The sequence below is a fragment of the Diplotaxodon limnothrissa genome, linkage group LG22 (assembly GCF_057381915.1).
Source record: "Diplotaxodon limnothrissa isolate DT_005_m linkage group LG22, D_limnothrissa_male_GT1.1, whole genome shotgun sequence".
Taxonomy (NCBI): Eukaryota; Metazoa; Chordata; class Actinopteri; order Cichliformes; family Cichlidae; genus Diplotaxodon; species Diplotaxodon limnothrissa.
Window position 1 is genome coordinate 17,517,026 of NC_140616.1, and position 14,435 is coordinate 17,531,460.

The following is a 14,435-nucleotide window of genomic DNA, read 5'->3' on the forward strand; positions in this document are numbered from 1 at the left end:
GCTTGTACTGGGGGCACTAAGCACGATGGGTGCACCACCTTATCCACCTCTCTTTTTACCCTCATACACTCATCAGGAACAGAATTCATCTGAGAACACGACCTTTTTCCTTCAACATCCAGTCCAATCTTCATTCTCCCTACCAAATTAAAGCATGTTTTTTTCCCAGTTTTCCTCAATGATAAGTGGTTTTCTTAAATCTAAAAGCTGTTTAGTCCCAATCCCCTGAGTTCCCTTTGCACTTAGCATGTGGGTATCCGCTAACACACTTCTGTCCTTCCACATTTTCATAATGCATTGTACAGTTCTTTAGCAGTTTCAGCAGTCTCCTTAGTAGTTTTCTTTGCTTGATGCTGGTTAATATTTAGCACCTTCTGGTTTAAGAAATGAGAAACTAATTACTGCATCGGTTAGGGTTAAATAACCTGTTGGTAGCCGAAACAGGTTAATCATTGCAGTAATTATCCAGTGGAAGGCTCATACCTGTTTGCTTAGTTAAATCCAGGTGGTGATTGTTGTACAGTCCAAAGAGTTATTGAAGCTGAATAATTCACCTACAGACGTGTTTATCCACGCATTGTTCTGACCTGACATTTTGTTTCAGTTACATAAAGAAAATAGTCCACTGGAAACACAAGCGTGCAGGAAAGAAGTCAGTCTGAGAGCCGGTTTCATTCACTGAACCCCAAATCTTTATTAACCACTGCTTGCTCACAAAGATATATGTGGAGAGGGGGAAACACACAAATGGATAGAGGAGACAAAGAGAGAGAGTGAGAGAGGCAGGTAGGAGAGTCGCTGTCTGTGCTGAACTTCTGACTGTAATGGTGTTTATTTATATTTAACCGGATCAATATCATATGGCACAAGGGTTGGTTTATCTACCCGCCGTTTCTGAAATACACACACACTTGCACACACACACACTCACACACATTTATGGGTCAACTGTGCGTGCGTGACCAACAGGGTTCAACCTCAGGCTTCAACACCCTGGTTACAAACCATTCGGATACTTTATCACACTCATATACACCTTTACAGATGGAAATACTGTGAATCGCTGCTGCAGTGATACCTGTCTTTATGGCTTAGAAGTCTTTCTTGTGCTGACCTTACAGTGGCATTTAAAGTGTCTCGGAGTGAAGTGCGATGGTTCCCAGTAGGTGATGGCGATGTCGCGGACTACTCTAGCCTTTGTGAAATGGAGAAAACTGGGATTTATTTTGTTTTTTTCTCCAAATTAAGCTTCACAGTAGCAGGTTTTATTATTATTATTTTGTTTTTGCACTTCAGCATTCTCAGGATGCACTTTGTCCCCAGTGGTGTCGTACGTTACAGTAACATGTGATTTAAATGTGACTGGAAGCCTGTTTTCAGAGGAATATAAGAGGCCCGCCATTTGTCAGGGATGAGCTTTCCGGTGCCAGATGGACAGAAATTAGCACGCTCTGCCTGAGCTCTGTGGTTGCCTGTGTGGAGAGCATGTGAGTGAGTGCTTTTACAGTAGATATATATATATGTTGTATGTGGAGAGATGAAGAGTTTGCAGACGGAAGGAAGAAGGATGAGGATGGGCTCATTAAATGCTAAAGTGGCCTCCTGTGGTACAGTCACTACCCTACCTCACAGGAGTGGATGTGCGACGACGGCTTGCGGTCCTCACATGAACGCAAAACTGTCCCCCTTTGCCCTCTGTCAGCTTTCCTGCACTTGCTCCTCACTGATTGAATACTGGCATAAACCGGATGGATCTAATTTTGCCTCGCAGATCTGCTGGGTCAGATGAGTAAGCGGCCACTTGCAGGGGCGAAGGGAACTGAGCCAGGATGCGGGCCGTGTGAGGACGCAAGCAGTCACCGCCAACCATCAGCTAGCTGGCAAACTCACAACAAACACCTAAGCCTGTAATCACACAAGAGAAATCTAAAAGAGAAAACATTCTCAGGCTGAAATGAACAAAAAAAAGTAAACATGAAAATGAACAAATTATTACATCCATATATGCAAGGAGAAGAAACTTATATATAAAAATGGCACACTGCAATCAATACTTTTGCTGCTTGTATCGTACTGTATATAACAAAAAAAGGAAGTATTTACAAAAACCACTGTCACTTGTCAATTTGATTTTTTTTTTTTTTCCTCTCATTTGAAACGGAGCGAAAACATTCTTTTTTTTGGGAAGAGTGGACAGGATACATTGATCTTTCTTTTGTTTTTAATCATTTTTGCATTTTTCCCACCCCCAACTCCATTTGAAGCTCCCGCTGTGTCGGGGTGGCACCTCGGGCTGTGGTGGTTTGTACTAGTGTAGGGGGGAGTATGGTGGTGGGGGTGGAGAGGTGGGGAAATGTGGGATACGGGTGGGGAAAGGAGCGGGGTGGGGCGTTCCTCAGGGCTGGGGAAGGCGGTGGAGGGTGTGGAGGTGGGACATGGAACCAGTTGGGGTTTCTCACGCTGTCAGTGCTTCTCTCAATTCCTTGTTCCTGCGCACCTCCTGTGCATGCTTCTCCTAGAAAAAACATAAACACACACATTGAGGATGTCACGTTTTTCTCTGCTGCCAGCCGTTTCCTGACATTTTTCCCCCCTTGTTCACAGCAACAGTTTCCCTATGCTGACCCTTGGACTTCATTTCCCCTCTTGCTATATTTACCAGCCGTGACAGCACGGCTTGTATTGTTTTCCTCTTTCGAGTCCATGTATGTGTGTGCGAATGTGTGTTTGTGCAGTAAAATCTATTTCCAGACCTACTACCCAAAGGCAATTTTGAGTTTAAATGTCATTCTGTCTTTTGCTAATGATAACTTGATAAATGTGCAAGACTTTTCAAAATGATGGTGGAGAACACGAGTACTGAATAAGCAACTAACTCCCAACTGGTGGTGACTGTCCTTAGCTTGCTAAACAAGCTAGCCTTAGCTAGATCGTCCAAGTATGACCTCAGTCACACAGAAAAAGAAAAAGAAAAAAAAAAGGTATTCAGTATCAGGTTTGCTAGAGGTGTCACGAGCAAAGAGGGTGCTGCACCATAACCCCACCCATGTGACTGCTTGGACTGCTAACAGATTGCCTGTAGTCTGCATGGAAGACACTGATTGCAAACGCCTGCTAGTGCTAATGAAACTTGAAAAAGTGCGACGTTGTGTCCTGCCACTCCAACCAATATTTTACAAAAAGTGGTGTTATCTTTGTTAGAGACGTGCTTTACTGCTGCGTAACAAGTATTTGGCAAGTGTTTGCAGACAAATTGGCATCTTCCATGCAACGATGGGCAACTGCAGCAATCTGCTAGCGGCCAAGGCAATCACAAAGAGGTTTTGCTGGGACGCCATGTACCTGTCTATGAAACAATTTCACATAGTAACAGCAATTAAGCTCCTGCATCGACGCCCCAACTGATTGGGTAATAACTTTTCCTTAGCAACCACTGGTTACAGCAACTGCCAACAAGCATTTCCAACCAGTCGGGGAACACACATTTTTTCTTAGCAACTGGTGGTTGTCAAGCAGTTCCCAACTGGTCTCTAGGCCTGTGTGGGTGGGGTTAATGATAAGCTTTGGCCCTTCAGAAAATATAACATGGCAGAGGCTGTTGAAGCTTCAGACCAGTGGGTGATGTGACAGTAGCTACGTGTATCTTTTGTATACTGAGTAATGGGGGCTGATCGTGATCAGCTAACAAGCATTCATTAGCCTAGCTTAATAATATGGTTCCTATTTATTCTTGTCTTTATGAACATGAGAATATTATCCAGTACTTCAGCTCTAAAACACATTTGTCTTTACTGGTTTGTTTCATTGTCAGATTCATAACTGTAATAAAACATTGATGGTAATATGTCACTGTGTGTAACGGCAGAGTCACTTTCAGTTTGTTCAGCTGTTTGTTTTGGACTCTTATAGCAAAGACAAATGTTATTAAGTTTTCATAGTGCGAATCAGAAAATAGCAGATACTACTTTGACTTAGTGATAGATTTATGAATACAAGCACAACACAAGGTAGCTTTTCTTTAAGATTTCTCAGCTTTTCTGAGGTCACACCGTCAATATTTTGTCTGGGGATTTTGTAGTTGGAGCAACACAACGAGAATGACCGTTTCTTATTCACACTGACATCAGTATGTATTATACACAATATGAAGTAACAACTAAAATATTTATTTGCCTGTTTGCAAAGTCTCACAGTGACATAATTTTTATTATTAGCCGGATAATAAGAAGAATAATTTTCAGATGGGACTCTCTCCGCTCCTCACCTTCTCCTGCAGGCGCTCCATCATGGCGGCCAGGTAAGCCATCCGGTTCTCCTCGATTTGCTCCATCTTCATCTGGAGCTTCTCTTCAGCCATGCGGCTGAAGTTGCTGTTTTCCTCCATGGCCTTCATCAGCACGTCGCGCTCGTGCTCTCGCTTCTCAGCCAAGGTCTGAAGCACATGCGCCTCCTGGCACTGGAGGAGGAAGAGGAGAAGAGAAAGAAGAGAGAAGATGTCTTCCTAAATTTGTTCTTAAATGTGATTTACTGAAATCTGACCACTCATTGATTTATGTCTCTGAGAGTGAGTCAGAGATGGTGCAACAGATGCAGATGTTTAAACGATCTAGGAAAAGGTCTTTCCTCACCGGCTTAATTTTTTTAAAAACTATAATGAATTATTTACTATGTATTATAATTTATATTTCCTGACAGTATTGGGTAGTCGGAGTTAAAAAAAAATCAGTGATATTGATTGGTTGATTGATTTGGTGCTGGTTTGTTGGATTCGTCAGGTGCTGGACTCACTCTATTGACATTCGAATCAATGGGATGCAGGAATTAGCCGATGTCAGCCTCGATTTTTCATGACAGGCTTGAGGGTGCAGCAGCCAATGTGATGCACATTTATGTGAAATTAGATTTCAAGGGAAGCCAACCGATTATAACATCATAGCAGCAATATTTTGTAAGCTCGAAGATGATTTTGTGCTTTTGTTTGGCATTATTTTGTTTTCTTACACTTGATGTTTTTGTGTCTCTGTGGGGGGAAAATCCTTACCCGTCTTCGGTCCTCAGCTGCCTCCAGCTTCTTTTGGATATCCTCCAGGGAAATGTCCCTCTTTGGGGGACTGGTGATGCAGTGGGCCACTTCAGATACAGGGGAGGTCGGCTTCAGGATGACCTCAAAGGCCTGGCCTGAGGCGCGCTTGTTAATGGGCTTTATGTCCATATCTGCATGCGTGTGCAACAAAAACGAACAAAAGAAAGACAATTCTCACTTTTCTCTGCCTTTCTTTCTTCCTTCAGGTGCTTTTGGATAAAACAGGAGGCTTATATCCACCCTACCTTCATAGTCGCCCATGATATTTTTGCGGCTCTCGGGATACAGACAGGAGCAGATGAGCGAGAGAACTGAAATCTCCTTCATCTTCTCTTTGTAAGCTGCGGATACAAATGTGAAATATTACTTCTGCTTACTTTGCTGTCGTGCACACTTAGGGCCGCGCCTCTAACATGCACACAGGCAAAATATTAACCCAGTAACACAGAAAAAAGATGAAACATCTGTAACCTACTTCTACTTCCACGGGAGGTCTTTGATGTAAATATTAACATTTTTGGAGGGATAATTATTCATCAAGACGTCCAAAAGGAAATCTCATCAAAGGATGTCTGCTGCAGCTGAACTGCTCAGGGTTTTGCAGACATTTTGAGGCTTTTGTTTCCACTGAGGGGAGCATGACGGATGTGTCCTTACTTGACCTAATTTCCCCAACAGTCAAGATGCTTCCATCCCCACAGGATTCTCCACACATCATTAGCTATGCATTTATTTCGGCCTATTATTTATTAACGCCGGCAGACCAACGCCCTTGTGCTCCACAGCTTTTCTGTAGGTAATCAGCGATTAGTTGTATGGTTTTCAGGTAATTTTAGAAGCCAGATAATCTTTGGGTTTTTTATCTTCTTAGACTGTGGCTTATGGATAGAGGAGGCTAACAGCTACTGGTTTAGCTTATCAGCATAGCACAGCAGTATGGCTGTCCATCCCATGGTCCATTTACAGTCCAAAAACTTAATAACATTGAAGTGAAGCTGGCAGCAATTCATAGTTGCTGTGTTTGGCAACCTACGCCCCTGCAGGGAGGAACAAATACTCCGAAGGGCAGACAGAAAATAAAAGTATGAAAAGAACAACCTTGTGTAACCTTGTTCTTTTTTCTTTTTTTTCATTCTTGTGTTTTTGGCACCTACTCCTTTGTAATTTGTGCTTTAAGTTCAGCAGCAGTCCCAGCAGAGAGAAGGCAAAAGTATCTGCAACACGCTGCAGGTTGTGAAATATTCTGCGTTTGCACATCTGTCAAGGTGCACTGCCTCATGGGGCAGATTTGCATGCCAACTGTCATTGTATGGCATAATCCATCACCCAGAGCACAAGGCCTTCAGGGCTGAAATGTGGCACATTGATTCATGATTTGCAGAAGGCCACAGTACCAACGTCTGAAATTAGATTTACTGGGAAAGAGCTTCTCTGTGGTGGGGTACAGTGTGATTAATACAAGCCGCTTCTTTTCTCTCATTCCCTTCTCACTCTCTCACTCTCACTCCCTGCGTCTCACTTTCTGCCCTGCAGACGGGCAGACGCCACCGTAATGTGATAAACTCTCAGATGTAGCTCTTGCTATTCTCCGATGGCCTTGTTAGCCCCTTCCCTGAGGAGGAAGAGGGAAAGAGTAAGAGCACAGCAGGAGGGAGGCTGATAAAAAAAACGAGAATTATTGGAAGAAAGGAGAGAGAGAGAATAGGAATGAAGATGAAAGAAACAGAAAAGAGTGCAATTTCTATGAGATGAAAGGAGAGAGAGAGTGAAAAGGGGTGAGAGGGGGAGAAAACACTCGAGTGGTGAGGTGTAGCCCTGCGATGGTGCCAACGCCTTTCTGACTTAAACTGAAATCACAGACGGAAGGATTATCAGCTCCCTCCACCGCTGACTGCCCTCAGGACAGATAAATGGAAGGAGCCAAGTCAGGTGGATGCCACTTAAACTCATAATTACTGGACTGCACCATTTCTGCTGATGGGGGTGGGGGAGGGTGTCACTGGCTCATTACGGGGCTGTGTATATGTCAAGGCCCAGCAGCCATGTTCTCGTACGTACAACTCCACTTGACAGCTAAAGACTCAGACAGTTAACAATTCAGTGGAGCAGATAATTTGGGTTAATGGAGCAGATCAGTAGATATTCCTCTTTACTGGTTGCTGAGTCTGGGCGGGTCCTTTTTTTTCCTGTGGATCTACAGTTTCTGCAGTTCTGGCTGCAACTAATGATTTTTTCATAATCTGTTAATTCGATGGTGATTTTCTTGACAAATTGGTTAATCACTGAAGTCTCTAGTTAAGAGGAGCTTGTTAGGTATCTCATTTTAGCTGGAAAAAAGCAGCATATCACATAAAAAAGGAGACTTTATCTGTATTGATGGACGAGTGGATAAATTCGCCCATGATTGCAGCTCTATCCTGGTTATTAATAAAGGTGCAAAAACTTTTTTTTGCTTTTCTATGACTGTTAAATTAAATTGATTCTCTTAAGAAGAACCGCTTGCTGTGAACTGAAACAGCTCTCCATGTCTGAAACCCACATTCCCCCCCCCCCTTTCATTTCCATAATCAAAAATATATGAGAGTCACTATTATGTAGAAACATTAAAGTGCTACTGTATTCCTCCTGAGAGAATTCCTTCTGTAAGCAGTGTAATAATATGGTCATTCCCAGAGGATCACAAACATTAAAATGGCTAGCTACGGCGTTCCAAACAAAGGTTTCTGGCAGAGCTTCAGGCGTGCTGAAGCGATATATGTCAGTTTAAGATGAGATGAAGTAATTTCAGACGGGGACATCAACACTTTACTGCTCCCACTCCAATCCATCAGGCTGGTTCCAACCAGTCAGAGCTGCTCCTCCCGTCCCACAACCACAGACACAGCCATCAAACTGCACTTCCTCTTCCAATCCATCAGCCGAAAGAGTGCAGATCATCAATATCCACACTACCTCCACCCCCGCAAGCATCCCTCTTCCCCAGCACCTTCTGCATCCCCAAGCCTCCGTCTCATCTGTCGCTGGTGCACTCTCCCTCTCACTCTCTTTCTCTATTTTTTCACCCACGCTCCCAGCATCTCCTCAGAGAGAGTGCGTTGCCACAAACCGCCACACCCCTATTTGGTATTTTTCCTGGAGCCTCCCCCCCCCCCTCAGCCACACTCTTCCTCCCTTCTTCTTCATGCAGTCTTAAAAAACACCATTACAAGAATTTATGGGATAGTCACGTTGAGTAAAAAGGCACACGGGGTGGAAAAACAAATGAAATGACACTCTTAGCAGCACTAGGAGCAAATTGGCTACAAAACTTGCCCTACAAAATATGACCCTGTGCATCAAATCTCCACTGCCCTCTTGGGTGCTGTAGAGTCACAGCAGTGCGAGTTTGGCGCTCCTGTTCGGCACATACCAGCCCTTTACAGTCAAATCGCCCATCAGCAATAAAATCACAAGGTTATTAAGAGCAAAATTAGCCATTACGGGAAATATTAGAGCAGCCGGACGATGAAGGGCAGGTAGGGAAAATTTCTAATAGCTATCAATATGTGAGCCTGCAGCTAACAGCCACAATTAATATCATCAGCTGAGCATCACAAGCAAAGAGGATCAAATCCCCCCAATTTTAGTATGTTTTAGCACTTTTGCTTGAAACATGACAGTCTGTGCTCAAATGCGCGAAAATATCAGTAAAAATGCTGACAACTGTTCCCTGGAAATGAAGGAAAGAGGTATGGACACGTGAACATACAGAAACCGAGTATATGAGTATACAAAGTGGGAGAAAATGTTGTCATTTGAAAGCTGATCATAGACATCTCGCCAAGCTGACAGTGTGATGGATGTCTACAAATCACTTGTAGGTAGATGCTGCTCCCCTAGGTGATGATGACAGGCTGTACGGCTGTGACGTAGTTATTTAGTGTGCTCTAATATCTGTAATATAAACCCAAACTAACTGCATACACCAAATACTATCATTAATCAACAAACTGCTTAAATCAAGGTGGTGAATATGCGGATACTGTGCCAGGAAATATTAAAAGGGAAAATTCGGTTTCTAATGCATGTTTAAAATAATGAGGTTGTGTCTATAAGATACTCTTGAGTCTGTAGAGAACAACCAGACTTGCCAAGGATGTTAAAATGTCTGAACTGTCTTTAACCCACATGTAAATTTTTATGACCACATCATGGATCACCACTGGACTGATGTCACCTCTTCCTCTCGGCCTATCTTAAAAAGCAACAGTCATCTGAACCAGTAATGGGAGTGTGCTGCATAGATCGATGGAGTGATTAATCAGGATGAACTGGAAAGGGCAGAGCGAGCGCATCCTCCTCCAAGGCCAGTGCCCTATTTCGCAATTTTAAAGAAAGTGACTCGGCTCTGCATCAAAATTTAATGGCTTCTCCTTTTAGCTGTGCTCCGCCTCCCCGTCAGGTTTTCGCAGAGCAGTTTTTAGCGTGATCTTGCAGGCAGGCAGACATGGAGACAGACAAACAAACCTGAGAGACATGTGAAGATGAGATTTGCCGTTATCTGAGCTGCTTTTGTTGTGTGCACAGATTTTATGGAGCTAGTTGAATAACCACACCTAATTGGATATGACAAGTGGACCTGATAGGGATCAGGAAGAGTGCTTAGAAGCCTTAAAGCACACAGGAGTGGTCCTGATCTATATTATACTGTCAAGAATTTAAGATAACCAACAAAATCACATGTTTCTGGTGGCATTTATCATCCCTTTCTGTCCTTACATATAGTTGTATAATTTTCAACGTGAAACAGCAGTTTGGTTCTGAAACATTAAGACTATTCTTGCGCTTCTGCACAACCTACATGAACTCAGCGACCCAATGAAAGCTGACTGGCATGATGGCGGAGTGTCTGCTCCATGCCCATCCCTTCCTGTCTGCCTGTCCACAGCTCAAATCACGGAGGAAAAAAGAGAAGGCGTAGGAGGACAAGGAGGAAGAGGAGAAGGGGGAGGAGGGGGGGAATAAATGTAACAGCCAGGGTTTAGTTGCTGGTTTCACTGAGTGCAGACCCGAGGACCCTTACCGCTGTCCCTCAGCGTGCCCCTGCATCCATCAGCATGTCAACCATGCAGAAAACAAACACACCATCCCCTAGACTGACCACACACACACTGCTCTTTTTCTCCTCAAACACACACGCACACACGTTAGTGGTGGGCAGGGCTTCTTTTTTAGCAACCCTGCAGCTCCCATGCAGTGTTTATGGTCTGAAGAGGAGATGGGTTAAAAAGCCCAAATGAAACCGGGATGTTGAGATGCATTTACTGACACAAGGCCTTCCACCTGCCACAGCATGCATCCCATTTTATCCCCTCCCACCCCCCGAATATTTATGCCAAATGCCGTCATGTTTGCCTTCAAGCATCATTTGCAGCCCGATCATAAAACTCTTATCAAATATAATAGCTGTCAAATATAATTACTGTCAATAACCTTGCCAACAGGAATGATGTCTAATATTTCCGTCCCTTGTTGTAAATTCTTCCCTGGAATGCGAAGCAGTTCCTTTTCTTTCTTTCTTTCTTTTTTTCCTTCCCCCTCTCTATCTCTCTTTGATTCACGTCTTTGGCGGTAACCACAAAATTGGTTCAGCGGGCTTTAGACAGCGCAGCTACATAGGATGGCCCAGTTTTAATAATGAGATTTGTCACGGGGAAATATTTCACACCCTTGGAGAGCGGCTGGGTTGCTTTGAAGGGACCGTAGATGTTGGGTGGGGTCGCTGGCGCTGCATTATGCTGCACGGCTCTGAGTCAGGCAACAAGAGGCAGGTGCGGCAGGCAGGCATCGACAAGATGATGCTGTGCAGGCTGGGAAAACAGCCCGGCTTTTGCATTTATGGAGTATTTATGTATATGTTTTTTTTCTTTCAGCTGAATAAATAAATATGCGTCATTCACACGGCAAACTGAACCTCAAACTCCCCTCACTGATTGACACCGAACTGGATTTACAATTAGACAAAATCGATTAGACTTTTAAAGACCAAAATAATATTTAATAATAATAATGAATCTTCAAAATGCTGCATCGGATTTACAACTTCATCACATATTTAGCAGCGACTTGCGGAGGAGTCTGGCCGCTCCCTCCCAACAACCCTCAGCATCCTTTTGTGCCATGGGTGTCGCCACTGCCTCTCATCCTCCTCAAACTGCGCATCCGCTGTAATGTCACTAAAACACACACACGTAATAAAGTGCAAAACTCACCGATCGCGGTCTTAGCCATTTCTGTACGGTAGTGCCTGGGCGGGTTGACCGGAGGAGTGTGCGTCAGTTGCTGGATGCTATCTCGGGGTGAAGGGACTGCTGGTAAGGCACTGAGTCAGCAGAGACGGGGGATGCCGGTGCGCCTGGTGGTCTGTGACGAGCTGCGTCAAGCAGCTGGCCAATAACGAAGGCATGAGCGGAAGTGCGCACCCCTCCGGAATAAAAGTAGCCATGAATCATTTTACTGAGGGACCAAAGAGTGGAAGCAAAAATAAATAATTACAAAATAATATTTAAAAAATAAAAATATAATATAACAATAAACTAACAAACAAACAAATAAATAATATTTGCACAGCAGCATTTATACAAGACTCAAGTCTCAAAATGTTTTAGTCTAACAAAGAATTTTTTTCTTGCTTCAAATTAAAACAGACAACGCAGAATTAATATCGGAATAAAATGCAATAAGAAATGCACTGAAAAATAAATGCTGGTGTCATGGCTCCAACTTATAAACGCGATGGCTTAAATAACCGGAATATGTACGGTTTTTTCTTTTTTAAGCACTATAAAATCTATAAACAAATTACATTAAATTTAGAACTGAAAACTGGTTTTCTCATTGCCAGCTAACATTTTATACAGCCAGACAATAATCATAAACTCTTAACAGGTGCATGTGAAGTATATGTAATATGCTAAGAGGAGAGAATATTTGTTTTTTGTTTTTTTTTATTTGTTTGTTTGTTTTTTTAATTAAACTGTGAGGCTCCCCAACAATTTGCGTAAACGTCAAACATTATGGAAAAGCTAAATATATTCTAAATACGTGTGTTTTATTTTGAAATCAATTGCAGGGACTCCCAACATCTAATCCAGTTGACTTGGCGGTGCCTGTAATGAGCGCTTTACCATGTAATGCACTCTACCACAGTCTCCTCTCCTCCAGGCAAACTCTGACACACCTAATGTCCTCCTGCATAACAGAGCGCCAACCCTGCTGTGACAGCTGATAGTGAGGGAGTCTCCTCTTTTGTTTCTGATAAACGGTTAGAGGTGAAACAATTGTGCGTGCGTGTGTGTGTGTGTGTGTGTGTGTGTGTGTGTGTGTGTGTGTGTGTGTGTGTGTGTGTGTTTATATCTATATCTATATATCTATGGGTATATAAAGATGTAAAGCTAGCTATATGCAAAGGCAAAAGACCACCAAACTTGAATTATTAAAAGAATAGCCTCTAGGTGGCAGCAAATCTCAAGTCTGTAGGGTACGCGGAGAAAAGTTCCTGTCAAAACTGGCAATAACAATACATCAACTAATGACTCAAAAAAACATCATCCAATATCCAAGAAAATGCACCTAATATGATATATAAAAGAAATACAGGCAAACAGAAAATGTAAGTCCATTGTTAGTTACTATTGAATTTTCATTCATTAATCTATTGTCTATATTTCCTCTTTGAATAATCATTTATTCATCATTTTGTTCATTTATTTTACTGTGTATAATGTATCTTATGTATTTATTTATTTTCTGATATATTGATATTCTGTCTGTGTCTGCAAATTGTGTCAACCCCAGGAACCATGATACAAGGTATTTGCAGAAATAGAAGGCAGAGAACAGCAAAAGGACGAAAAAGATGAGAACATTAACACTATAGTAGCATTTCCAAAGAAAGCTATCAGAGATTGGTGGAATGCCTGACCTTATTTCCACTAGACAGGAAATTGCACTCCCTTTTCTCTTTTTCAATTTTATTTCCAAAAATTTGAGCACAAAGATAGAATTTCTTTAGAAGTTTTTTCCATACTATCCTAAAGTACAGGGTCCTTATCACAAAGCATGCGCTTGCATAGATAACAAAGTCGTTATGTGCCCACTGTTTATTCATGTGTAGTGAGAGGTTCTGTAAAAAGCCAATGTTTAACTAGGCCCAACAATATACCAATGTTTGTAGCTGTGGCTTGTAATAAGGTGGCATGAATGGAATAAATGGCCTGTATTTATATAGCGCTTTACTAGTCCCTAAGGACCCCAAAGCGCTTTACATATCCAGTCATCCACCCATTCACAAACACATTCACACACTGGTGATGGCAGCTACATTGTAGCCACAGCCACCCTGAGGCGCACTGACAGAGGCGAGGCTGCCGGACACTGGCGCCACCGGGCCCTCTGACCACCACCAGTAGGCAACGTGTGAAGTATCTTGCCCAAGGACACAACGACCGAGACTGTCCAAGCCGGGGCTCAAACCAGCAACCTTCCGATTACAAGGCGAACTCCCAACTCTTTAGCCACGATCGCCACTCACAATTTACAACTCAAACCATTTACTAGGCTAAAGTAAAATAACTTTAACCTAGTAAACGGTTTGAGCCTCTTCATCCTTTCTATTTGTTGTTTTATTATTTATGGGATTCTACTGATGTACAGTTACTACTTATTACATAAACCTGTTCAATAGTTCATTAATGCAAATATCTGATCAGCCAATCACATGGCTGTAAATCAGTACGGGTCGACCTACTGAAGTTTTAATTGACCAGCATAATTTGAAAGAAAGAAGATTTCAATTATTTTGGTCTCAAAAAGAGAAGATATCCAGTGAGCAGCAGTTGGGTGAAAAAGTCTCTCTGAAGAGCAGATGGGCTACAGCAGCAGAAGACCACACTTGGTGCCACTGCTGTCAGTTGAGAACAGGAAACTGATGGTATAATTCCCATGGGCTCACCAAAACTGAACAGCAGAAGAGTGGAAGAATGTAAATAACATGAAATAAAGGGTGTCTGTCTCTGCGTTTGCCCTGTGTAAGACTTTCAACCTGTCAGGGTGTACCCTGCCACTCGCCCTGTGATAGTAGGGATAGGCTCAACAGTTCAGGCTCGTGCTGGTGGTGTAATGGTGTGGGGACAGGGGCGGATCTAGAGAAATTTTCTTAGGGTGGCATGGAAATGAAATGGGGTGGCGAAATAAAGCCATCCCATTATGGTTAAAATGATTCAAATGTAGTAAATATACACGTTTCATATAAATATTATATAAATATTGTATAACTTGACAGCACGGTGGCACGATGGTTAGCACTGTTGCC

At 42.8% G+C, this 14,435-nt stretch overlaps 1 protein-coding gene across 1 annotated transcript; it reads right to left on the reverse strand.

Annotated features, from left to right (window-relative positions):
• Positions 1-2,455: 2,455 nt before the first annotated feature.
• On the reverse strand, positions 2,456-11,498 carry stmn2b (stathmin 2b). The gene is made up of 5 exons (XM_085345838.1): positions 11,335-11,498; positions 5,329-5,424; positions 5,042-5,214; positions 4,265-4,456; positions 2,456-2,515 (listed from the first exon to the last, which is right to left on the reverse strand). Exons 1-5 carry the CDS (start codon positions 11,351-11,353, stop codon positions 2,456-2,458), a joined length of 540 nt encoding a protein of 179 aa, XP_085201964.1. The 5' UTR covers positions 11,354-11,498.
• Positions 11,499-14,435: the final 2,937 nt, after the last annotated feature.

Bases quoted from the DNA above. Each gene is read 5' to 3' on its own strand.
- stmn2b (XM_085345838.1), bottom strand. The intron at 5,215-5,328 runs GTAGGGTGGATA...ACACGCATGCAG, and splicing joins TATCATGGGCGACTATGAAG to ATATGGACATAAAGCCCATT. The intron at 4,457-5,041 runs GTAAGGATTTTC...TTCCTCCTCCAG, and splicing joins CAGCTGAGGACCGAAGACGG to TGCCAGGAGGCGCATGTGCT.